This window comes from Bradysia coprophila, unplaced genomic scaffold (genome assembly GCF_014529535.1).
Source record: "Bradysia coprophila strain Holo2 unplaced genomic scaffold, BU_Bcop_v1 contig_145, whole genome shotgun sequence".
Classification (NCBI taxonomy): Eukaryota; Metazoa; Arthropoda; class Insecta; order Diptera; family Sciaridae; genus Bradysia; species Bradysia coprophila.
Genome location: NW_023503416.1, coordinates 634,850 through 659,410, shown reverse-complemented (window position 1 = coordinate 659,410; position 24,561 = coordinate 634,850). Strand labels below are relative to the sequence as shown.

At 37.7% G+C, this 24,561-nt stretch overlaps 6 protein-coding genes across 7 annotated transcripts; 1 reads left to right on the top strand and 5 right to left on the bottom strand.

The window, feature by feature from the left end:
- Nucleotides 1–4,130: 4,130 nt before the first annotated feature.
- On the bottom strand, nucleotides 4,131–5,843 carry LOC119074273. Its single transcript, XM_037180295.1, has 3 exons — nucleotides 5,403–5,843; nucleotides 5,127–5,338; nucleotides 4,131–5,052 (listed from the first exon to the last, which is right to left on the bottom strand). Exons 1-3 carry the CDS (start codon nucleotides 5,561–5,563, stop codon nucleotides 4,328–4,330), a joined length of 1,098 nt encoding a protein of 365 aa, XP_037036190.1. The 5' UTR covers nucleotides 5,564–5,843; the 3' UTR covers nucleotides 4,131–4,327.
- Nucleotides 5,844–7,682: 1,839 nt separating this feature from the next.
- On the bottom strand, nucleotides 7,683–10,579 carry LOC119074268 (putative helicase mov-10-B.2). Of its 2 annotated transcripts, XM_037180291.1 has the most exons (8): nucleotides 10,409–10,527; nucleotides 10,150–10,320; nucleotides 9,909–10,083; nucleotides 9,404–9,842; nucleotides 8,631–9,326; nucleotides 8,470–8,569; nucleotides 8,114–8,387; nucleotides 7,689–8,059 (listed from the first exon to the last, which is right to left on the bottom strand). In XM_037180291.1, exons 2-8 carry the CDS (start codon nucleotides 10,239–10,241, stop codon nucleotides 7,898–7,900), a joined length of 1,938 nt encoding a protein of 645 aa, XP_037036186.1. In that variant the 5' UTR covers nucleotides 10,242–10,320; nucleotides 10,409–10,527; the 3' UTR covers nucleotides 7,689–7,897. The 2 variants fall into 2 exon arrangements, with proteins under 2 accessions (XP_037036185.1, XP_037036186.1); XM_037180290.1 differs by having other exon boundaries at nucleotides 7,683–8,059; nucleotides 10,150–10,579.
- A 598-nt stretch (nucleotides 10,580–11,177) lies between these two features.
- LOC119074267 lies at nucleotides 11,178–14,088 on the bottom strand. The gene is made up of 3 exons (XM_037180289.1): nucleotides 13,971–14,088; nucleotides 13,738–13,906; nucleotides 11,178–13,665 (listed from the first exon to the last, which is right to left on the bottom strand). Exons 1-3 carry the CDS (start codon nucleotides 13,982–13,984, stop codon nucleotides 11,275–11,277), a joined length of 2,574 nt encoding a protein of 857 aa, XP_037036184.1. The 5' UTR covers nucleotides 13,985–14,088; the 3' UTR covers nucleotides 11,178–11,274.
- A 2,045-nt stretch (nucleotides 14,089–16,133) lies between these two features.
- On the bottom strand, nucleotides 16,134–19,047 carry LOC119074266. The gene is made up of 4 exons (XM_037180288.1): nucleotides 18,607–19,047; nucleotides 18,125–18,458; nucleotides 17,584–18,060; nucleotides 16,134–17,407 (listed from the first exon to the last, which is right to left on the bottom strand). Exons 2-4 carry the CDS (start codon nucleotides 18,420–18,422, stop codon nucleotides 16,479–16,481), a joined length of 1,704 nt encoding a protein of 567 aa, XP_037036183.1. The 5' UTR covers nucleotides 18,423–18,458; nucleotides 18,607–19,047; the 3' UTR covers nucleotides 16,134–16,478.
- A 1,937-nt stretch (nucleotides 19,048–20,984) lies between these two features.
- On the top strand, nucleotides 20,985–22,600 carry LOC119074260 (GTP-binding protein 128up). Its single transcript, XM_037180283.1, has 4 exons — nucleotides 20,985–21,188; nucleotides 21,308–21,464; nucleotides 21,539–22,340; nucleotides 22,414–22,600. The coding sequence occupies exons 1-4, from the start codon at nucleotides 21,147–21,149 to the stop codon at nucleotides 22,514–22,516; spliced, it is 1,104 nt and encodes a 367-aa protein (XP_037036178.1). The 5' UTR covers nucleotides 20,985–21,146; the 3' UTR covers nucleotides 22,517–22,600.
- Nucleotides 22,601–22,819: 219 nt separating this feature from the next.
- On the bottom strand, nucleotides 22,820–24,406 carry LOC119074262 (2-oxoglutarate-Fe(II) type oxidoreductase ppzD-like). The gene is made up of 5 exons (XM_037180284.1): nucleotides 24,143–24,406; nucleotides 23,958–24,076; nucleotides 23,532–23,898; nucleotides 23,350–23,460; nucleotides 22,820–23,110 (listed from the first exon to the last, which is right to left on the bottom strand). Exons 1-5 carry the CDS (start codon nucleotides 24,305–24,307, stop codon nucleotides 22,904–22,906), a joined length of 969 nt encoding a protein of 322 aa, XP_037036179.1. The 5' UTR covers nucleotides 24,308–24,406; the 3' UTR covers nucleotides 22,820–22,903.
- Between the last annotated feature and the right edge of the window lie 155 nt (nucleotides 24,407–24,561).

Here is a 24,561-nt window from a genome sequence, read left to right as displayed (position 1 = left end):
TTGTGACTGTGCTCGTTCGTCCATTTACAAGATATGCTTTCGACCTCAATAGTTTTCAATAGAGAGAGGATTTAGTAAGTATATGTCCTCACTAAAATGGAAACAATTTTCTCAAAACAAAAATTGTGGTAGGCCAGATACATTATCTTTCATAACTAGGTGAGGAATTAAAATTTGTTCATTAATTTATTGCATAATCTTAACCGTCGGGTACAATCAAAATGGTTTGAAATTACAAGTGGAGTATGGGGTTCCGTAGCAAAAAGAAGTTTCAATTCTATTTAAGTTAGAGCATCCCTGCGAAGTCTTGAAGATTGTAACATTGGTAATTTTTGTTCACCATTTTGGTGGGCTCCGTCGAGAGGATAAATTAGTGAAATTCATCACAAATTGTTAATTCTGACATGAACTTTTTGAGTGAATGCTCGGTGCAGGTCAGGCCGATCTACAGCGTGAAGCTCCGATTATCTGAATCTAATCAGAACTGAACTTGAATTGATCATTTTTGCCAGACCTGATAAGGTATCTAACTTTATTTACCTGAGCTGACTGATTTTCAGATTTCAAGTAAATTCAGGTCAGGTCAGTTCAATTGAAATATTCTCAAGTCGACCTAAAATTCACGCTTATATCAAGGGTTACATGTTCCGAGTCTTATGAGTGACATAGTTTGAAGAGTGTTTGAAGAGTATTGCTATGATTATTCCCTTGACTGTAAGTCATGGGTTTTACAAAAGAAAATACACCGTACATAATACGTTCACTATGTGTATGGAAAAAGTATGGAAATGTGATCGAAAAACGTTAAAAGTAACAATTTTTTGCTCCTTGTTAACACGATAACTTGAGTAAATCACAACCGATTTTCAAAAACTTTTTTTTATTCGATGAAGTATTGAAATCCTCAGGTAAAGTTCGAAAATGGGTGATTTCGGTTCAACCATCTGGTGGTAGTTATCGAAAGAAGCCTTTTCTGCTCTTTGTAAACACGATAACTAGAGCAAAGTTCAACCGATTTTCAAAAACTTTTTTTTTATTCGACGAAGTATTGCAATCCTCAGGTAAAGTTCGAACATGGGTGGTATCGGTTAAACCATCTGGTGATAGTTCTCGAAAGAAGCCTTTTCTGCTCTTTGTTAACACGATAACTGGAGCAAAGTTCAACCGATTTTCAAAAACTTTTTTTTTATTCGAAGAAGTATTGCAATCCTCAGGTAAAGTTCGAAAATGGGTGGTATCGGTTAAACCATCTGGTGATAGTTATCGAAAGAAGCCTTTTCTGCTCTTTGTAAACACGATAACTGGAGCAAAGTTCAACCGATTTTCAAAAACTTTTTTTTTATTCGACGAAGTATTGCAATCCTCAGGTAAAGTTCGAAAATGGGTGGTATCGGTTAAACCATCTGGTGATAGTTCTCGAAAGAAGCCTTTTCTGCTCTTTGTTAATACGATAACCGGAGCAAAGTTCAACCGATTTTCAAAAACTTTTTTTTATTCGACGAAGTAGTGAAATCCTCAGGTCAAGTTCGAAAATGGGCGGTATCTGTTCAACCATCTGGTAGTAGTTCTCAAAAGAAGTCTTTTCTACTCTTTGTTAAAACGATCTGGAGTTTTGTTTGATTTTGCCTTGTAAACAAAACCGAATAAACAGAACCAAAATTAATGAGTGTGAAGTTTAACACACGAGTTTAAATTCTTTTTGAAAACATTCGTCATTTTTACCGGGCCATTTTATATACAACTTTTCGAAGATTTTCAGTGAAACTAAACAGAATTAAATCATTAAGAGTGATATCGCCAAAACTTGAACCAATTTTGGTGAAAATAAATACAATGGTTCGGCGATCCAGGCAAGCTATAGCTCGTTTGAATCGTCTTTCAATTCTAAGAAATAGGGATCTTTTAGTTTTTCTGTTAATTTCCCATTTTCGGATTGAACACGTGAAAAGTCATAGCATGTCAAGGGGTGGTGAAAACAGTTTTTTTGTGATAGCTCAAGATAGAAATGTTTCCAAAAGTTGAAAATTTGTAGGAATATAGGCCTTGGGCAGACCTACATAAAGAGTATAATCATCGGTATGGGCCGCCACCCGTTCTAGACCTATGACTCAAAATATGGTGAATGTTTGGACAGTCCTGCTGGCTTGCAACAGAATTTATCCGCGGAACTGACTATAGGGTGTTGTAGCTGGACTTACCCTCTTTCATTCCACATATAAGAAACCCCAGATAAATTCTGTTGCGAGCCATAAAGTTAGTTGAAGTAAAATGTCGCTCCAGGAGACCCATATTTTTCAGTGTTTTAACTTGTTTTTTGTCTTCAAACAGGCTGGAGCGATGGGAATGAAATAAACTAAATCAAAATTACATGTTCAGCTCGAAATTTTCCTGAACCGAGCGATCACTGGTCTTAAAAAGTTTGCTTTCCTCCTACTTCGTAGTAGGTGGAAAACCTCATTTCTTTGACTTCACAAAATTAACAGAAACTCATTGGCTTGCTACGAATATAGGTTGATTGTAAAGTAGAGATGTGCACCGTCCATTTACATATAAAAAACGTGATTTTACACACATTTCCATATTGTGTGACCTCTTGTGAAGCACAAATTAAATCTTGAGTGACCATTTATTGACTGTAAACGAACGCTGCGCATCTCTGCTTTACAATAAACCTATATTTGTAGCAAGCAAATGAGTTTCTGTTCATTTTGTGAAGTCAAAGATATGAGGTTTTCCACCTACTACGAAGTAGGAGGAAAGCAAACTTTTTAAGACCAGTGATCGCTCGGTTCAGGACAATTTCGAGCTGAGCATGTAATTTTGATTTAGTTTATTTCATTCCCATCGCTCCAGCCTGTTTGAAGACCAAAAACAAGTTGAAAACACTGAAAAATATGGGTCTCCTGGAGCGACATTTTACTTCAACTAACTTTATGGCTTGCAACAGAATTTATCTGGGGTTTTTTATATGTGGAATGAAAGAGGGTAAGTCCAGCTACAACACCCTATAGCCAGTTCCGCGGATAAATTCTGTTGCAAGCCAGTAGGACTGTCCAAACATTGACCATATTTTGAGTCATAAGTCTAGAACCGGTGGCGGCCCATACCGATGATTATACTCTTTATGAAGATCTGCGAAAGGCCTATATTCCTACAAATTTTCAACTTTTAGAAACATTTCTATCTTGAGCTATCACAAAAAAACTGTTTTCACCACCCCTTGACATGCTATGACTTTTCACGTGTTCACTCCGATAATGGGAAATTAACAGAAAAACTAAAAGATCCCTATTTCTTAGAATTGAAAGACGATTCAAACGAGCTATAGCTTGCCTGGATCGCCGAACCATTGTTTTCAAATTGGTTCAAGTTTTGGCGATATCACTCTTAATGAGAGATTTATTAGACCGTTCTAGAAGTTCTTCTTCTAAATGCGTTTTTGTGGCCATCAACATACAAAATTACATTTCATTGAAGTAAATCAATAAATCATTGCCAAGAAAAATACTATTGAGTAGCTCAGACAAACAGTCAAGGGATCTGACCCACCTAGTTAGGGACCTAGTTAGATAGTATACCACACGTTGCATAAAATATATGGTTTCAGTTACTGCAATACAGTAGATGACTTTAAAGTCGACGTCAACTCACAGAAGACAGAGCGTTCGTTTTTTTTTCTTCAAATAGCTGAGAATGTTTCCAATATCCCAATGTTTTTCGGTCTTTAAATCCATATGGTTGGCTTAGTAGCTGAGGAACTAGTGGAGGACAAATAATAAAAAAGTAAAACTCAATTTGCAACATGATTTATTTCAGTTAAACATAGCATGAATTTGATAGGAATGGAGTTAAGGTGTGTGTGCTGGAAACACTCGCATGGTAATCAACACTGGGAAATGTTGTAGTTATTTTAGTTGAAATTTTGTCAATTTAAAGACCTCCACATACTTACCCTGTTTAGTTCTCCGTCTTACGATCAAACAATGAAAACTCCTTCCAGTTTCTATTGTTGTAAAGTAAACCGAAAAGCTAAACGGAGAGACTGCGATTGCAGCTTATTAATGCATTAAGTAGAAAATGCGTCTCCTTAGAGAAATACCATGCGAGCTTCGAGCGTAAATTTTCTTATCGTACCAACCTAATAACTGAACTTTATACAAAAAATACGACGAATTTTCTCTGACTTATAACTAAAACTTTCACTTAATTGATAACTTATAGGCTATGATTGTATGTACCACTAATTTGTCTGTTCATGAGATATATTACGTGTGTGTCCTTTATCACAACATTGTCATCTTAACTTTCACTTCCACATCTTGTAAATTTACACTAACGAAGGGAATAACTGGTTGAAAGAGCTGTTCCACAGTTCATCCATGTCACTACAATAACTTAATGGTGAACCGATCGATTCATATCCACAATCACTCGATTGTGAAATTGAAATAGGACTTTTTGCATCGACGATTGGATCACTGAGTGACTGTGATGAACTGTGGTCAATTGATGAACAATGTGATGGTACCGGTGAGAGCATCGACACTTCTGATGTGTGATCTTCTTCGCAATAGACCTCTTCAACAGCTTCATCAGTAGCTATATCATCGCCACTAACCAATATCGTTATGCAGTGAGTCTTTTCGTCATATGTTCCGTATAATGTGTCGTCATCGTTGGAAACAGTATCCAAATCCATGCAAACATCCTCCTCGATTTTTGGTTCAATTTTTATGTGGGTCCGCTTCTTTGTGGGCGTATTTAGACTGTCATCGATATTTTTGGCGGATTCCATGATTTCTGGTCGGGTCCCCACCACTGGTCGAGACATTCGCTCTGTTGGGCCATCTGTTTTGGCATTTGACGTGCAGTCTCCAACAGGATCGTTTGCCATGTCTGTGATGACATCTGCGAGCAGGCTTTCTGCAAGTTCTTCCAGTCGGGATGCATCGAAGTCTTCGAGCATGTCCTGTAGAGAAGGCAGAGAGCAATTATCTTCCACAGAGCTGAGCCGTTGGAGTTTTCGCTTTTCTTGATCGTTCGTAGTATCGACTGTGATTCCAGTTCCTTCAGCAGAGGTTCGGATTCAGCAGATCCTTTAGTTGTGGTAGCACAGCCAACACTACGTTCATTCAATCGTCGCTTTAGTTCCTCCATTTGTCGTTCCAGCTCTTCATTGCGGATAGCTAATTCATCTCTTTCCGACTGTAGTAAATTGCATGTTTCCTTTAGGTTTTGATTTTCAACAGAAAAGTCTTTGATGGTGCGTTCCATATCGTCCATTTTCGCCTTCTTGCGGTCACGGGATGTTTGAGCAGCGACACGATTCTTTAGTTTTCTATTCCAATTCGAAACAACAATTAGAAATGACAAATTCGTAACAATGAACGATTGGGACTTACTTCCGCTGGAATTTCTCCTCCCATGTTAAGTGGTCCAAACGACGTTTCTTTCCACGCAACAGGAATTCATCGATCGAATTTTCCACGGACGGCAGAGGCAAAAGATTTTGCTTCGGTACCGTAACATACTTTGGAATGGTAATTAATATCGGGGCACTCATGATGATGACGATTTATATTTTGACCACTTTTACGAAATTAACAAAATACACTTCCTCCTTTGTTGACTTATTGACTTTCGATATTATATATGATGAACTTGCGATGTGTGTTACATCCTCACTTCTTTGATTGTTAAGATAGAGTGATCATGGTAGTTTGATGGAAAAAAATTTAGACTCACAAAATTGCCACTTTCTTTCGATTCGATTTCATATTTTCTGATGCAATTATTCCACTGAAAATATTTTAATGAGTCGAATGACGTTCCACTATATGTGGTGTTTTCTGATTGGTTGGACGTGTCGACATCGACTAAAAATCGAACGAGTTTTAACGATGTAGCGACGAACATTTTGGATCGAATTCTTTGGATATTGATGTGCAGAGCCGCACTATAAATATTTCTTTGCTTTCTATTTGAATATTGTTCGAGCTGTTCGTTATGTATTTTCGGTGGTTGGACGGAGAAAAGCAAATCATTTGCATTTATGAAATTAGTAATTATCAACGATTACTTCATATGTGATATACATGAGTTTCTACTTTATCGGATTTCAATCGTGTGAAAATAACCAGACAATAAATAAGTTTCAAGTCGTTGGGGAGATTCAAGTTCGTACAAATTATCCTACTCGCTCTTAGCAAAAATGTTTATTGTTTATATCCTTTGTAAAGGGAGATCGTGTTCGTTTGTTGCAAAATCTTTGTAGAGGAAGATTGATTCTCATTAATGAAGCTCAAAATGTTGTAAAATATTCTGGCTGAATAAAGAAACTTGAAACGACTGAGTTGAATTTCTATATTTTGCTTATGTCTCAAGCATACGACGAGCAACTCATCTGAATCAGTACTCTTGTTTTCGACACTTTTACTTTTGATCTTACTTTCATTTTTGTCGATTTTTACACTTGATTTCACTAGAACTGCTATATAGATTCTACAAGAACAGGTTTGGACTTCTTTGAGTTGACACGTAAACAAAGACACGCACATTTTCTATAGTGGCGCTTCTAACAGAAATCAGAATTTTATGTGGAAATATTTGAAAGTATATCAAAATTTGGGCCTTAGTAGCTGTCTTAACAAGTTCTTTGAGACTAGTAGTTTGCTACCTTCATAACTGCTACTATCAGAAGAGCTGCTGACGGAATTCTTCCTCTCAGATTCGTCAATGACAGTTGATTTCAAACAATTTGGTCATAGAACTGCTCCTAGAATTAACAAGAGGGATTCTTTTGAAAAAGAACATACCGAAATCGAACGTATTTTCCAGTGGAATTCGTTATATGTGCCCAGAAAGGTATTCGACCCTAGAAGCCAAAAAACCAAAAACATTACCCTTTCTTACAGAAATTTCTCCAGTTACACGAGCCGTACAGGGTTGTGTGGGGTGTCATCGGGAAGGTATTTTTATGTTGTTTTTGGCAATTTTGGTGGTTTGGAAGCATCTACGTTGAAATATGAGCTCTTAAACATTTCAACTTCTCATACTTCATCGGAGATGCTTCCAAACACTCATAAGACCCTATTTGCCCTGAAACAACAGAAAACTAGCTTTCTAAAGACACCCCACATGACCTTGTACGGCTCGTGTACCTCGAGAAGTTTCTGTAAGAAAAGTATGAGTTTTCAGTCTTTTTTCGGTTGAAAACTACAACTGCTTATATCTCAGTGTGGATGAATTTTAGGCCCAATAATTTGTCCCTGAAATACATGCAATTACCTTTCTGATGACACCCCACCCATACGATCTTGAACGGCTCGTGTACCTCGAGAAATTTCTGTAAGAAAAGTGCAAGTTTCGAATAATTTTTTTGAAAGTGGTTTTGGCTTCTAGGCTCGAATATCTTTCTGTGTATATATAGATACTTCCACTAGAAAATGCGTCCGATTTTGGTCGGCTGTTTTTCTAAAGAATCCTCCAAAGAAAATATTGTGAGGCTGATGTAATCACAGTCGGTTCTATGTTTCCTTTGTAACGGAGCGGCAGCTCTTATATCACTAAATCCTCCAAAGACGCTTCTTAATTCAATGTTAACGTTAGGAGCATTGCTGTAGTTTTAGACATCTGATCTGATGTAACGATAGTACGGGTCCGCATAGCGCTATGTGTTTCAATTTAAAAATGAATTTATTCACACAAAATAATTACAAATTTAAATGAAAATATCAACAACAGCCTTTGGTTTACTTAATTTTTAGATAAGATCGTTTACACTCAGAGTTCAATTGAAATAGTAAAAGAGCTTCGGTTCACATATGATTTATAATAGTAAAATAGAAATGCAAAAAAATACTGTTTCACCAATCCATACCAAAAATATTCTTCGATGCTAATGCTCTTTTGGGCGAAACCATCTTTTACTCTGTATTAAGCATTTATTCTTAAAGCAATACCTGATAAATGTTGACCAGTTTTCATCTTGTGACAGCAGATGTGGATTTCCCACAACAATTAAAAGACTTTTCGCACGTGTTATCATTACATTAAATCTCTAAAAATGTACGATGTTAATGCATAACGTTAATTTTAGTTAAAAAAACCGAACCTGAGGATTGGAAAGAAATTCTCCCAATTTTCCACCGCTGCGAACAGATGATATGATCATGACTTTTCGCTCTTGACCCTGAAACGTTTCTGCCGATCCGATTGTGATATTTTTATAGCCCTTCGTCTCACAGTACCTCCGTATAATTTTGCATTGAAGTTTGTATGGTGAAACAACTCCAATGTCGGATTGACTTAGTTGAATTAGTCTGTCTGGCTTCAAGAGCTCGTCCACAAACTCAACCACTGCTCTCACTTCATCCATATTAAATGAACTGAACGATGGAAAAAGGTTGGTTCAGAATTATTTCAAAAGAAAATGGGTCAGATAGGTGTTTGTATGGCAATCAAACATACCTCGTGCCGTTATCGTCCTTTTTGCAATATCCGTGAACAGATTTAAAAATGATCGGAAAAGTTTTGGACAATAGACCCTCCATTTCCAATCTAATGTGATCTAAATGACGACAGAGTAACTTAACTGGCTCTGTGAACGTAAATCATGTTCTTTAACCTACCTGGTTTGGCAATGGCCACCAGCGTATTTTCATAAAACAATTCGTTGGGCACTTTCAAAATGGCTCGATGTGAACGATAATTCCGGACCAGTTGGGTAATATATGTTTCACTAAATTTACCACTCCCATCGTGTCGTTTGTACATTGCTAAATCGAATAATCGTTCGAACCATGAAATTTTGAAGCCCAACATAGTTGAACAAGCGGATTTAGTAACCGCATCAAGCTGCTTCGGGTCTCCAATTAACACAATATTTGCATGAACTTTGCCGACCGACGTGCATAGTCCAGCGATCGGAATCAAAGCCATTGTTTCGTGGGCGCTTGCACATTCATCGATAAATACATAGTGGAAATGGCTCGGATCGAAATTAGACGATATACGTGCCCTGACCAGGCATCCAGATGTTGAGAGTGTACAAATCAGCACACGAAAACCATACAAATATTCCAATGACGGATATTTTAGTGCGCCATCAAATAAATTGCAAAACGGTTCAATTGTTGAGCTGATTTGGTCCAATTCATAGGACATTGAAAACATGCGTAACATTTCGTCCGGGTTCAACACCTTCGCTAAACGTTCAGCAATTTCATTACACGCGGCGTTCGATTGGGCACACACTAAAATATTCTTTGTTGTTGTTCGAACGATCGTTTCAATTGCAGCGACTATCGTTTTTGTTTTGCCGGTACCTATCCACAGAAATGTTAGGACATGAAAGTCATTGAGGATATAGGAGAAATCGTGGATAGAAAGATAGATAGCTTACCGGGGGGCCCATACAGCAGATTTGGAAGTGGATTATAATTAGCGTTCACAATGCATTCGACAGCTTTCATTTGTTCAATGTTGAGTTCATTCTGGTAATTTGTTGTAAATTGCAAATCATCGGATTGCCATTGTGATTGTACTGTATGTAAGCTTTGACTGTGATATGATGGATTATTTATCAAAATTGAAAACAATCGATGCTCTGCGATGAATTGCAATGCATTGTGTTGCAGTTGATAATTCATTCGATTAACTTGGAAAAATAGGTTGTAGCAATCATCAATGCGAAAATATTTTGTGAATAAATCAACGTAAAGTCTGTCGGCCTCCCTTCGTAATATTTTTCCATCCACTGATTTTTCGCTTGATTCTGACTTCAATGTGAAACGGTCCAATTGTTTGTCGTCAATAGCAGCACATAATTCTTCCGAACCGGGCTAAATGGTCAAAGCTAATATTTATTAAACATTTTTGCTTTGACATTGAGCAAAGGAGGTATTAACCGTGATTTTCATATAATATTCATCTTCCTCAGTCCGATTCAGATACACGGTCGTTAGATTAAATGCCTTTGTTTTTATTGTATCAGCAGCCTCTTCGAAAAATACCATCTGCTTGTAAGCACCAATGTAAGATTCCTCCGAAGCTCTAAACATTTCTTTTTGAGAAATCCATTTACTACATTAGGTTGAAATCAAACTTTTGTAATCGGTGACCAGAAATTATATGATGTCAGTATATTACGTAAACATTTCGTTGAAATGCACCGAGTTGTTGGCATTTCGCTCCACATCTAGAATGCTTGTAGACATAGGGAATTCCTCCAATCGTTCCATTTGAAGACATTCATCGGTTTGGATGGGTGCTAGGCGTGTAAAACGGCGGTATGGAGTTTCATCACTGCCTAAACGATGTCTGTTAAAGTAGGTGGTACGCGGAAGTTGTTGTGAGTAATTCCTCGAATAATGTATTGGTTGTGAAGAACTAAAAAATGTTCGGATTCCGGAAAATATTGCTGAAAATAATCCCGACAAAAGTCCTGAACAAAATGCCAAAAATCCCATTTTGAATACTTGATTCTTAACAGAAATAAAACGATCGAATGCAACACTTAAATATGATAACTGATCTCTGATAAAAACAAACTGAAATGAAACATAACAAAAACAATTGACAGCTGTTGACATAGAATAGAATCAATCGCGACATCTCGTGACGTAATCTTCGGATGGATATTCATCTGTTATCGAACACAAATTTCTGAACCTTGATCGAACATTGTGTGAGAGTGAAACAGTAGTGAAAATCCATAGAGCAATACACTCGAGAGGTGACATGGTGGCGCTGGTCACTTGCTAGTGTACCTCTAATATGTGAAAATCACTCCTACTTCCATGAGAATTGTGTGAGGGTGAACGGAAGGAAATTAGCTTTTTTTTCTCTAATCGCAAAAATTTACTTTCGTATCTTGGCTCTTCTGCTCTATCCTACTTTCCTAACTTTGTTTCAAATTGTTTCGGCCTCAAAAAAATCAGGTTGTAGCACAGTCGGAGAAAAATAGAATTCGGGATTTCAACAGACATCATCGTTTTTATCGTTTTTCTGCATTCTCTCATTTCGCATGTTATTTCAAATGGCAATTGAGCGAATTAGAGAATTGATGATGTCTCTAAAAAACCCGAAATCTATATTTCTCCGACTGTAGTAGTGGTCTGAAAATTATCAGTTGCTTCTTTGCCACCAAAATCCCCAAATAAACTACAAGAAAAATGTGAACATCCAAAACTTTTGTTTTATTTTTCTTTTTTATCCTTAAATTACAAACATAAATAAATATCCACCTTCCTGCACCCACATCTTCAGACAAATTTAATTTTTACTAAAATTTGCTTTACTGTATCTGGGCAAGTTATATATCATTATTGCGTCGTCGCTCCATTTACTTGACTTTGGAATTGGTCCAATAATTCTAACAGTACCACCAGGCACAAAACCATTTAAATATTGTATAGGTGGTTCAAAGGCGTTAATTACGGTATGGCGAGAATGGCGATTTTTCTTTCGAAAGGCTCGTTCTCGTTCATCCATATTCATAACGTACGAATGATTTTCTTCTTTCACAGTGAAGTCATCTCTGTCATCACTAGAGATTGACCATAACGGCGATGGTTTGAAATCGGATAATACATCGGGATTCGATGATGGATTTTCAGACGAAGCATTCTCTTCAATATTTCCACTTTGGATCGACTCATCCTGAGATACGTCTTGAGATGTGTCTTGTGTTACATCTACTTTTTCGGCTATAGTTTCGTCGTCAGCACCATTTTCAATATTTTCTGGCGAGTCTATTCGAAGGTTAATTATGGGTTCGTTTAATACCGAGGCAGACTCAATTTTATCAGTTGGAATAGTCGTTTCTGGAGTCAAAGTAGTTGCTTTTATGGGAATTGTTGAAGGAATAGTTGTTGAAATCGTTGAAGAAGTAACTTCCGCCGTCTGTGATTCGCTGGAGTCGTGAACTGTCGGTGAAAATGTTGTTGTTAAAGATGGCTCGACTCTATATCTACGTCTTATCTTGAAACGTCGTCGAACACTTCCTTCCTCATTGCTTTCAGATGAACTGCGCTCTCCAATATTAGTTTTGCTTTCATCCAATGCTTCTTGATACTTAATAGTAGGACGTCGATGTGGTCTTCTAGTCGTTGGCACAACATCCACTGAAATTTCTTGTTCAGGTCTTACTGTCGGGCGTCTCAGTCTCATAGTACGTCGAAATTCGTTGGGGCTCATTGTTACAACCGGAGTCTTATCAAGCAAATCAGACAGGTGGAATCTTTTTCGACCGCGGAATGGTCGAGTGGAATTGGTAGTTTGTTTTGAAACTTCTGTATTCTTAAGGTCGTTTTGAACATCGATGACTTCTTCAGTTTGATCACTACGCAATTTTGCCTTTGATTCTGCATAAACGTTGACCATTTTCTCGACCAACATTTCTTCGATTTTCTTGACTCTATTACCAATGTCGACACTTGCAAACGATCTTGGAATCTCAGTCACTTTATTTTCTGTTGTTGATGCCATTAGTGCAACGCGTACTTTGGAGATCATATTTTCATGGTTACTGTCCACAACACGAATTAAATTCTCATCCATGTTCGTGGGACGAATTTCAGATGATTTTTCATGAAGTGTGGGTGGTCGCTTTTTGATCAACGGGTTTGAACGAGTTGTTTGATGGGTCGTCGTTTCAATTGAGGATTCCGTTGTGGTAGTCGTTGTCGTGTTTCGTCGGAGATAGTTTAAACGACGTGCATTGAACAGTCTGAATCGACTTGACTGAGATTTATCGTCTTCCGATGTAACCAATATTTCTTTTTCTTCTGTTGTAGGAGCAGTCGTCGTAGTTAATTTAACTCGTGGTCGTCTCGTTGTTGGATGCGTCGACTCTTTAGGAACTGGTCTTGAGGTAAAGTTTCTTAAGTTGTGTCTTTGTCTCGTTCGAATTCTGACAGTCGTCTGCTTCGATTCCAATTCATCCACTGACGATTCGGTGGTGGAAACTCTTTCGGTTGTGGTGGCTCTTTGTATTGGTCTAAATTGTCTTCGTCTCTTTTCGAATCGATAAAGCTTCGAGGTGGACTCAACGGTCGAACTGGGTGTAACTTGTTCCGTGGGCTCTGGTTTTAAGGTGGTTTCAGAAAATACTAGATGCAGGTCCTTTCCAGTTTCTTGATCGAAAACTTTCATTTCGTTTGTATCTGGTAAATTTTTGGGAGTAGTTTTAGGTATGCCTGACATAATACTGGGATACACCTTCATTACACCGTCAAGATTCTTTGGCATACGGTGAGATTTTGGTTCGGACGGTCCAGATATATCACCTGTATTCAATTCTACGTTTGCAGTTTTAATAACAGACTCAGATTCGGCGGCTTCCTCGTCCATTTCACCATCCAAATGTTGTTTAATATGAAAATTCCCGATATTTCCCGTTTCTTCTAAACTAAGAATTTCGGTGGTGTCATTATGATCAGGTAACCCTTCCACATTTTCACTTTCTGCGTCTGGAATTTCGTTTTCTTGAACGTTACCACTTGTCAAAATGTCAGAGTTAGCAGCTGGAACGGTTGTAGTCTCTTCTTTCGCCATCTCCGATGCTACAGTATTTTTTCCAACGACGAAGCTAGTTGATGCTCCACAACATCTAACTTCCTTATCATCTTCACATTTCATAATATTTCCAAGGTACTTGGCATCCTTTAATGAAAGTCATAAGATATATGTTTGTGAGTATCTGTAACATTCAAGTATTAGTAGTTCTGAACTTACTTCTGGGTTGGTTCCGAAGGCTCTAGGACATATATCAGCTGGCAAGCATGGGCACAAATCTTCAAATCTGTTGTTACTTGTATCATCTTTGATATCGGTAGAGTCATGCTGCTCGCCATGCACAACTGTTAAACTAAACACCACCACCACCAGAGTGGCCAAATGATTCCTGCAAACGATAGTTTTATTTAAGATTTTAAAAATTCAACTGAGAAATGATTGGCTATACTGACCACCTAATTACCATTATTGGATCAAATTAACTGAAAAATAAAACTCAATTGCACCAACTTATATAGACTTTAATCACCCGGATTTTCGGTTTTCAAAGCAACATTTTTACCATCACGCACGTACCACCCAAAATATTGTAAAAATGCACAACTTGCATGTCTACTCAAAACAAATTCGAATTCGCATAATCCGATTTCCTCACACATTTCTTGTTATGAGTTGTGCGTACAATGTACGCCGTTCATCATGAAACTAGTTCTTCAATTTCAGGTATGCTGGTTTTGAAGTCAAGTTTTACTATTATTACATCGGCTCCCTTAAAACTCGATTGAATGTAAGTTTCTCGAGATGTTGCGCCATTTTAGCAACGATTTTTGTTGATTCAATAAGTTTAATTTCCTAAGGCGATACTTCGAATTGAAAGAAGCAATCGTAAAAATGAACAAAGAGAAAACGATTTTCAGACTTATAACTACCTTGGGATAGGGCCTACCAGACGTCTGTAGTGTATTTAGGTTTTATTTTCTGAATTCAAGTGCAAACTCCGTAAATGACAGTAGCATCATAGCACTGAACAGTTCTAGTGCTTTGTTCAGTCCTATGGTAGCATAAAAACTGTTTCCGGAGGTCTTCGTGAGTAATAGTACATAACTGTAGTCATGCTGGGACATTTATTGTTGAGAAGACAGTACGGTACTTTATTGTCTTGTGACCAGAAAATGCGAAAAACCGCGGTTTCTAGCAAGACATTATTGACGTATTTTTGGCGCAAGACAGAATGGTTTGGAGAATATGTTATTTGAAGTTTTGTGCATGCATCGCCTTTGGTTCAAGTTGAAAAACACAACACTTGTCATCAACATAATCTCGAAACCAGTACATCATCTACTATTGCTATGTCTTGCTAATATTTCTTTGGGAAAGTTTGACAGGATATTATTTTAGGGTCTGGAAGAAAAAGCACGGGAATGCATCAGGAAACTTTAGCTCCCTTACGTATTGAGTTAAAAAAAAACTTGCACACGAAAAACTCTCAGTCATCTGTTATCCATTCCTGATCCCCTTTTCCTACAGCGGCCAATGTGGTCTTATAACATAAAATTAATGCAAAACAGTGTTTTCGGTTAAATTGTAGCCGCAGTTATAATAGATTATTGAACTTGGTCTACTAAATGCGTTATTAAACGTATGTCTTTATGTATGAAAGAATATTCTGAGGGTAGACGAAGGATTTATAATTTTTTGTTTCTATGTTAATCGCATATACGTAAAATATGAGTAGTTGCATTTAGTAGACCAGTGCAATAACCTGCTTTCACTTGTAGGTGAAACCTTCTCTGATATCGATGCTTTATTCTGTAAATTATTGCATAACAAAATAGTGAGTATTTAATGATTTATTTAGTGTCCTGTTATCCTGTTCTGTAATGTCACCATATCGACAACCGACCACAAGTTATAAAACATTTCGATGCTTTGAACAACAGAAATGAAAGATTTAATGACAATATAAACGCTTGCCGTTTCTAAACGGTTTTAATTCAGAGTTGACTTGATGCTCTACGGCTCTACCTAGCTGCAGCTCTATACAATGAAAGTACAGACCAGGTATGGTCTGTGCGGAGGTATGGAAACCGGAGGAAATATCGGTTTTATATTTAAAAAAAATCATTGAAAGGGGAGGTTTTTTTAAATATGAAATCGCTATTTCCTCCGCTCCATACAAATTTTGACATTAGACCATACCTATCTATAGAGTATACTTTCATTGGTTCTATATAGCAAAATAATGTTTTTTGAAATCAAAATCAAATGAAGTAATAGATCCGATAGTAAAGCTCTTGATATGCTTGTCGTCTGTGAAACTGATTTTGCTTTCTTCTGTACGTAAACTTTGTACGATTAATAATAATTGATTCCATCCGTTTGATCGAAAAATTGACCCCGCATGTTTTGGTCGATTTCGTACGAGGAGAGTTATAATTTAAAAAAAAAGTTTCTGAAAGAATTTTGAGATGGCTTTTCGGTGCAGTTTGTTGTTCAAGTGTAAAAGTAAAATTGTTTGTTCGCTGGGTCTGTTACGGTATGCTGTTATCATTCTCTTTTATTTCGAAACTCTCTCAAATTAGTCGGTGATTCACTTTCCATAAAAACGCCGCTTGTTGCTTTTTCTAAAAGATTTTTTTTTAATTTAAACTTTGTTACAGCGCTTACTACCTAATAATGCCAATTCATTGGACCATTTGAACATCAATTCCAAATTGTTATTAATAAAAGAGAGTGTTCAAACATTGAAGAAAACCTTAGCAAAATATTCGTGTTTCGAACTTGGAATGATAGGAAATTGGGAAAAATTATAAAAAAAAAAAATTGGTGAAGTGAGATGGCAACGCGTTTGTATAATAAATTCATGTGCCTACTTCAAATCAACATCAAAAAACGTAGGAGCATTCATCGAGAATATATGAGCGAATAGATGATTATTAAATGAAGTATTTGAAGAAGCTTTACTTGACTTCTTCAACTTTCTTATCGTTGCCCATCAACGTTTGCTTAAATTTATTTTCTAACTCTTCAGAGCGTAGATGTTCGCTGGGAATTTGCGGAAATTGTCCTTTGTTCAAAAGATTCGGCGAAAACCAGCGATTAAGATTGTTATCTTGTACTTGAGCTGTTCCATTCTCAAAGGATTGGCATTGTCCACGTGTATCGCTCTGCGAATGGCCTTCGAATCGTCCAGCATCGTTCGGTCGGAATAGGTGATGAAACGATTGATTCGGTAAATTTCTTCCACCCTGCTGATATTGTCCTTTAATCAATTCGTTGCTCAAATTTTCCATCCTTTTCTTTATGATGGCATCCTGCAATATTGCATCCATGTGAGCCCTGAGCTCCGATTCAGTTGGCGTATGAGTTTTCATCACCTTGGCTGCATTCTGTTTGGCCTGGGTGATTACCTTCAGCGCTGCTTGAATTGTTTCGCGATTTTGTGGTTCGGTTAACGGATCTTTCAAAAGATTCATGATATTTACTGGAGGAATCACAGATTCAATGATGCTCTTGATTAACGTACGAACTTCGGGACGTTTGTAGACTGGATCGTTACTCGATCGAAGAATTTTATCGATTTCCGATAAAACTTGTGATGCATTTGGAATTGGTTCGTGTAGAGCATACACCCGATTTCGGTAAATCATGTTCTGCTGCATTTGCGCAACCATTTGTCGGAATTTCAATCTGTCGTATAGCAGCGTTGATTCGACGTCTTGCACGCTTACAATCGGATTTAGGCCTCTTAAATTCGATTGATTCTGAGGAGCAGAGAAATTCTTGAATATTTCGTTCAGTAGTGGAGCAACACCACCTTGACGATTGTCGGAATTATTCTGCCAGTTAGGATGTCGTCCTGCATAAGGCCTCTTGGTACGTTGAGAATCTAAAACAAGCAATTGAAGACGAGAAAGGTCATTATTAGGAAGATGTAAAAAAAGAGATTTTATTTTGCAGGTAGCTCAAAATCTTGAATCCAAAGACCTTCACTCATCACTCAATAAAGCTTCCAGTTTCGAAGCGTAAAGAAATAAGGGAAAATGTTTTCGTTTAATTTCTTACCGTTGAAAGTAACCTTTGCTGGTGTACTTTTAGCTGGGGGTGAACCATTGTTGCTGCTGGTACCACTTGTTGGACCCCCGCTGACATTGCAATCGACACATGCGAGTTGATCGTTTCTGTTGTGATGTTCGTGATGTTCCTGCATGTCAGGCCCTTCGAAACCATGCAACTCAACATAATCGGTCTGAGACGTTGGTCCCTCACTGACCCACAAAGGTAGCGCTTCATCCTCATTCGAACTTTTCGAGTCAGACGCTGATTTTTGATTCTGACGTTGACCGAGGTCTGACAACATGTAACTTTTGTTGTAAGGGAAATTATCAGGATACTCCGTCATTGCAAAATGTCTGCGCGTGTAATGGCTACTACCAATCGGTTCGATTGGCTGATTTAGCCAGTCGCGATTTCCACCATTATTCGGTTGATTGTAAGTTGAGTAAAATGGTGTAAGTTGATGAGAATTGCGGCGCTGTCCTCCTGTTATGGATTTTTTTTTTTGGATTACACAATGGTAAAATCAAACAAAATTTCAAAATATTACTATAATTCTGAGGGTATTGTTGTCGGGAAGGTACGCTCTTGCCTGTTCTATTCCAGAAAACGTCAGTAGCGAGTTTACGAATTCCGCTATTTATTATAGCATCCGGGCACGTCTGAGTGTGAGGACCGTATCTCAATCCCTTCAGAAATTCAGCTGTGTATTTTGGACCCGATTGCGCACATACGTTCGATGGACCCGCATCTGCAGCTTCATCCTTGTCATCATCCGGTTGATTTTCTGTATGTGTGGAGCTGTACTGATGGCACTCAACTTTTTCATTAAAAGTTACATGAACCATTTTGTAAATTGGTGTTTGTGGTACAGGCGAATGAATCTGTAAAAATCAACATGGCCGCAATTATTACCGATGAAACTGATTTCAATTAATTTGTTTAACATTTGGGTTGGCTGTATCTATCGTATCTTTCTCAAATATACGAAACTACACGCTTTTTCCGCTTAAAATGAATAATAAAACTTACTGCGGTCGCTTCTAATCGACAGAAAGAAAAATGGTGAAACACGAGGTAAAGTGAAACACTTTATGGCTAAATTACTATTATGGAAAACACACACAAACTTTTTTTTTGATTAAATGTACTCTTTTACAATCGGAAAACCTTTTTGTTCAAATCAAATTCTATTTGTAACATAAAAGCTGCGATAAATGCACAAATAAATTGAAATCAAAATCTGAGATTTTAGTAAAAAAAAATCAATCAAATAAAACAATCTACACGTCTCAAATCTCAAATTCAAATGAAACGGGGCTAGAACAAAGAATGAATATTGTGGTCCGATTTGCGAAATAGCCGGATACACGTCGACGGCTATTGTTTCAAAAATTTCAATCCCAGCAAATTTTTTAATTGCCCATTATGAAGGAGGGTTGACCATTACAGACATATCATCATGTCATCACTATTACTTATTTACGTATCTGTTGTGGACGGTATATTTTAGGCAATTTCGTGAGTTGTAGCCCGAACGAAGTGAAAAGTGTCTAAAATAAGCCGTCCACAGCACATGCTTATACAGCTTTTCCTGTCGGGCCGACAAAACCCCCGTTTTCGGCCCGACACTAGAATAGTATTTTACATGCTACATGCGTCGAAAACCGTACTTTTCATGTTTTAAGCACTTCTTTCCAAGGCTGTATTCTTTGGGGAGGTCACGCAGATACAGGTACGCACCACAGTTGATGATAAAATGGCCGATTTCAAACAAAAATTCACCTACTCTGATGATTCTCGTCGTCTTGATGATGTGGTGAATTTTTTGTATATGTAAAGTCATCAGAAGTGGTGTGTTCCCGCGTATCTAATAAAATGGCGGTCTGCGTGACCTCCCCAAAGTATACAGTCTTGCTTCTTTCAACGCCCTCAGCATGTAAAATCCATTACATAACTTGGGATAAACATGAAAAGTCTCGCTTTCGTGTGTTCACACTAAAACTCTACTTTTTATCCCTAGTCATGTAAAATACTATTACGTGCTACATGCGTCGAAAACCGTACTTCACATGTTTCAAGCACTACTTTCGACGCCCTTAGCATGTAATATATATTATGCACCTGTTGCCAAGATTAGTATTTTGACGTGTAGGACATTATTGCCCTAGCCGAAGGCGTGGGCCATAATACCTACACGTCAAAATAACAGTCTGGTAATAGATGCATATCATATTTTATCAGTCGAGAACAGATATATCGAGATAAACAAAAACTCCCCAGAGGGATAAGCTCGAGATTATCGTTCTAGACAGATAAAATCCATTGCATTACTTGGGATAAAAATGAAATGTCTCGTTTTATATTGTTTATTGACCCCAGCTACGCCTCGGATGAACATAATTCACTCGAAAAAGCTACTTTTCATCTTTTTATCACTTGTTATGTAAAATACTAATTAATTCTGACGCTTTTTTTTTCTACAAAAATTTTGTTACATGAGCTAGCACAGGAGGTGAGTTTTTAGAAAATCGTGTGCTTCCGGGGGTTTACATTTTATTCTTTCCAGAAGGAAGCATATAATAGTTATTTTTTCACAGTGGAAAAATAAAGTTGGAAATTACATTTAGAGGATGTTGTTTATAACCCGAGAAAATGCTATGTCCAATTTTTTCCCCGAGACAAACACAACGTTTTTTCACAACAAAGGCACCCGAAGTTTCGACGGAGGAGAAAAATTACTATTTTCTCGACTCTGTTGTAAAAATTAATTGTCACAACACGGGCGAGAAATAGTCATTTTCTCACCTCAGTGGAAACTTCGGTAGTCTTTGGGAAAAACATTGCGTTGACTTCGGGAAAAAGTAGGAAATTTCATTTTCTCTGGTGACAACATCCTTAAAATGAAATTTCCAAATTTTCTTCCCTAGATTAACAAATCAGATCAGCGAACTGCATATATAGAGTTTGTCTAATTAACTGACAAGATTATCAAAAAGTAAGTTCGGTAATTTTATCAGTAAATTAGGAAACTTCGTTAATTTCAACGGGGTAGGGTAATCTCGCACACCACACAAATTCATGGTGTGCGAGATTCACCTCTAAGTGGTGAATCTCGCACAGTCATGACTTTTCGTTACATGTCGTAAAAGGACGCATACTATGATCGCGTGTGCGAGATTCCCCGACACCATTTCAACGATGATTTAGGGAAATTCGGTAATTCAAAGTACCAATAATAGGCCGTGGAGTTGGGGAGTTGAGAAAATAACTAATTCGGCAGTGACTTGAACTATTTAAACCCACCGCCACATGAAACGGAACGTAGTGGCATTATACCAACATTCAAAAATTAAATTAATGGAAGAAAAATCACTGCGACGGTGCTGATGGAAATTTGACATTTTCTGACAGTTCAAATATTCGTTCACTTGAAGTGTTCGTAACCACGCGAACAAAATTTTTTATCCGAGTATCAGAACTCACAATTATTTCGAATTTTACCTCGTTATTAATAACAATTATAAGGCAGCGACCCGGAGACTGACCAACGACGGAGAAAATTACCAATCATGAGTACTATTTTGGAGAAAATTGCGTCGATTGAGTCGGAGGTAAAGTCATCAAAATTTTGTCAACATTTAAGGTTACCAAAATTGAACAAAATTTAACACTTTAACGGGATGAAATTAGATTTTTCGTTAACTCACAATGTCGTCTCTTTGAAATTTAGATGGCCAGAACGCAGAAAAACAAGGCTACTGCTGGTCATTTGGGTCTGTTAAAAGCTAGACTTGCCAAACTTCGTCGCGAATTAATCGCACCAAAGGGAGGCGGCGGTGCAAGTGAACAAGGCTTTGAGGTGGCGAAAACCGGTGATGCTCGTGTCGGTAAGTGAAGGCATTCACTGAAGTTGTTAGCAAACCCCATCCCATTCTAATTCACGTATTCTAAAATCTTTTAGGATTTGTCGGATTTCCATCGGTAGGAAAATCGACGTTACTATCAAATTTAGCCGGTGTGTATTCTGAAGTGGCAGCTTATGAATTTACGACTCTGACAACCGTGCCGGGCTGCATCAAGTACAAAGGGGCTAAGATTCAATTGCTCGATTTGCCTGGTATTATTGAAGGTGCAAAAGATGGTAAAGGTCGAGGTCGTCAAGTTATTGCTGTCGCCCGAACGTGTAATCTAATCTTCATGGTGCTGGACGTTTTGAAACCGTTGCATCATAAAAAATTGCTTGAACACGAACTTGAAGGATTCGGTATCCGTTTGAATCAAAAACCTCCAAACATAAACTACCGACGAAAAGACAAAGGTGGAATTAATTTGAATGCAACGGTAGCTCAATCTGAACTGGATCTCGACACGGTCAAAACGATTTTATCCGAATATAAAATCCACAATGCTGACATAACGCTAAGGTTCGACGCAACCACCGATGATTTGATCGATGTCATTGAAGGCAATCGAATTTACATACCGTGCATCTACTTGCTGAATAAAATCGATCAGATTAGTATCGAAGAATTGGATGTGATTTACAAGATACCGCATTGTGTACCGATTTCCGCTCACCATCGATGGAACTTTGACGATTTATTGGATTTGATGTGGCAATATTTGAAACTAGTTCGCATTTACACTAAACCGAAAGGCCAATTGCCCGATTACAGCTCGCCCATCGTTTTGCACAGCGAACGAACATCGATTGAAGATTTTTGTAACAAACTGCATCGAACCATTGCTAGAGAATTCAAATAGTACGTGCGACACGAAAGCATTTCCTTTCAACAGACAGTGTGCTAAATTTTGTATTTTTTCTTTCTTTTAAAGTGGCCTGGTCTGGGGATCGTCAGTGAAGCATCAACCGCAAAAGGTCGGAATCGAACATATTTTAAATGATGAAGATGTTGTGCAAATTGTTAAGAAAGTTTAGGGCTGGACCAAGATGCCATGGAACTGTAATTTTTGATGAATGGAAAGAAAACGAAAATTTTAAATAAAATTTGGTGATTTTCAATATTGGTCGTTAAGGAGAACATTTTGATATGAAGGTAAGTCCTTCACCATAATCGATATCACCTATAAGGGGATGGATTCAAGAAACCGAATTTAATTTAACAAAGGATAATCATCTCACCGATGTCGCTTCTTTCGTTTATCAATGACGACAGATTACCATCAGTATCACTAGATGATCAAATCTGGTTCACAAAATATCCAAAAATTCTCTTTCATATTTCCATTGATAATGCCCAAATTTATTGAAAATCTGAATTCTTTAACTTAAACTGAGCCTCCAGTTATAACGAAATACCAACTCTTAATACTGGTACGCTTCTTTGACCCGGTTTTGAATGTGTTGATAGGCAGTTATTGGTTCACTGCCCGTCGCTTTGAGAGATTGAGCAATTGGAGAATTTACGATCGGCGATACCACAGTGTCGTTGTCTGGTGCGAAAAAGTATGCAAAAGAATATCGAGGCGTCCTCTGTTTGATTTCTGTTGGTGGAATGATCACACGATGTTTCTACAAATATTCAAGTGGTAAAAAATATTCACGTCACCTACTCAATCGATTTAACCCTTCTAGAAACGCCAGTCATGTCACGATATAATCGGTTACACAATCTTTTACTTCATTTGATTTACTAGGAGACGATACAAGCCCGGCTATTTTTGTAATCATTCTCGATATCAGATGGATAGCCGTTGCTGAAAGGTTAAAGTGACTATGCCCTCATGGCTATCCATAGAAACTAAACTTACTGTAGCAGGAAAATATCCACTCGTCCATCTTTCCAATAGATCTCCTGTGTTCACAAGAATGCTACCAGGTACTGGAGTTGCAGGTAGCCAACTTCCGTCGGTTCGTCGGACCTTATTGATAAAAAGCAAATTTCAAAACCAATTCTTCTGACTCGTTCATTCGGTATGTAGGATTTACAAACCTCCAATCCTCCGACATTATCCTGAAACAGTAAAGTCATCAACTCATAGTCTGTATGTGATGCACATCGAACGGTTCCCTCTGGGATGTCTTGATTTTTCGGAATTGGCGGATAGTAGATAGCTCGCATATCGCACTCATTCGGCACATTTGGATCGTTCAAGTGCGTACAGGTGTTTACGAAGAAATTGACATCGTCAATTTGAAATGCCAAGCTCAGAAGTAGCAAAACCTTACGAGCAAATTGTTCGCAGGCGGTTTTGAATGTCGACATTTCAACAGAGAAGCTCGGGCATTCGCTGATCACTTTCGTGGCATCGACGAAATCGAAACCTTCCCGAAGTTCGAATACGGATTTTGGATGCAATCTGTGAATGATGAAATTTTTGTGAAATTTTCGTTTCCCTTTCTTTTTGCATTTAATAACAATTCTGCGCCTGGCTGAATCCATCCATGGTTAGTCAACACTGGTATTTTCTTGTACTTGGCCTTTGTCTCCAATTCCAAATCGAAGAACGATTTACTGGCTTTGAATGCATTTTCGATCTATCATGATATCATACAGAACGGTTGTACTTTAAACTTTACGCGTTTCTCATACATCTGACTTACAACAACTGGTGAAACACGATGATTGATTAGGTACATAAATCCTACTTCATGCAAAGCGAATCTAATTTCTTCAGCAATTTTCTTGGTTTTGATCTCATTTAAAACACTGTCCGTTATTTCACATTTTGTAAAAAAGTCTAAATCAATAACTGGGATTGAATCCATTGTTCTAAAACTATTCAGTTAAAGATGATAGATAGAATGAACGAACAACTCTGTGCAGCTACGACACAACTGAACTACAGACGTAGACATAATAATTACAAATCAGTAACTTATCTCATTATTTCGTAAGGCAACAGAGTTGAGTTCACTCGTTGTTGATAACATGAAACATTTGAGTAATAGCCGATCGGGAGTAATATTTCCATTACGTATGAGCAGTAGTGAACTAAATTATCATTTTCTCTTGCTATTTA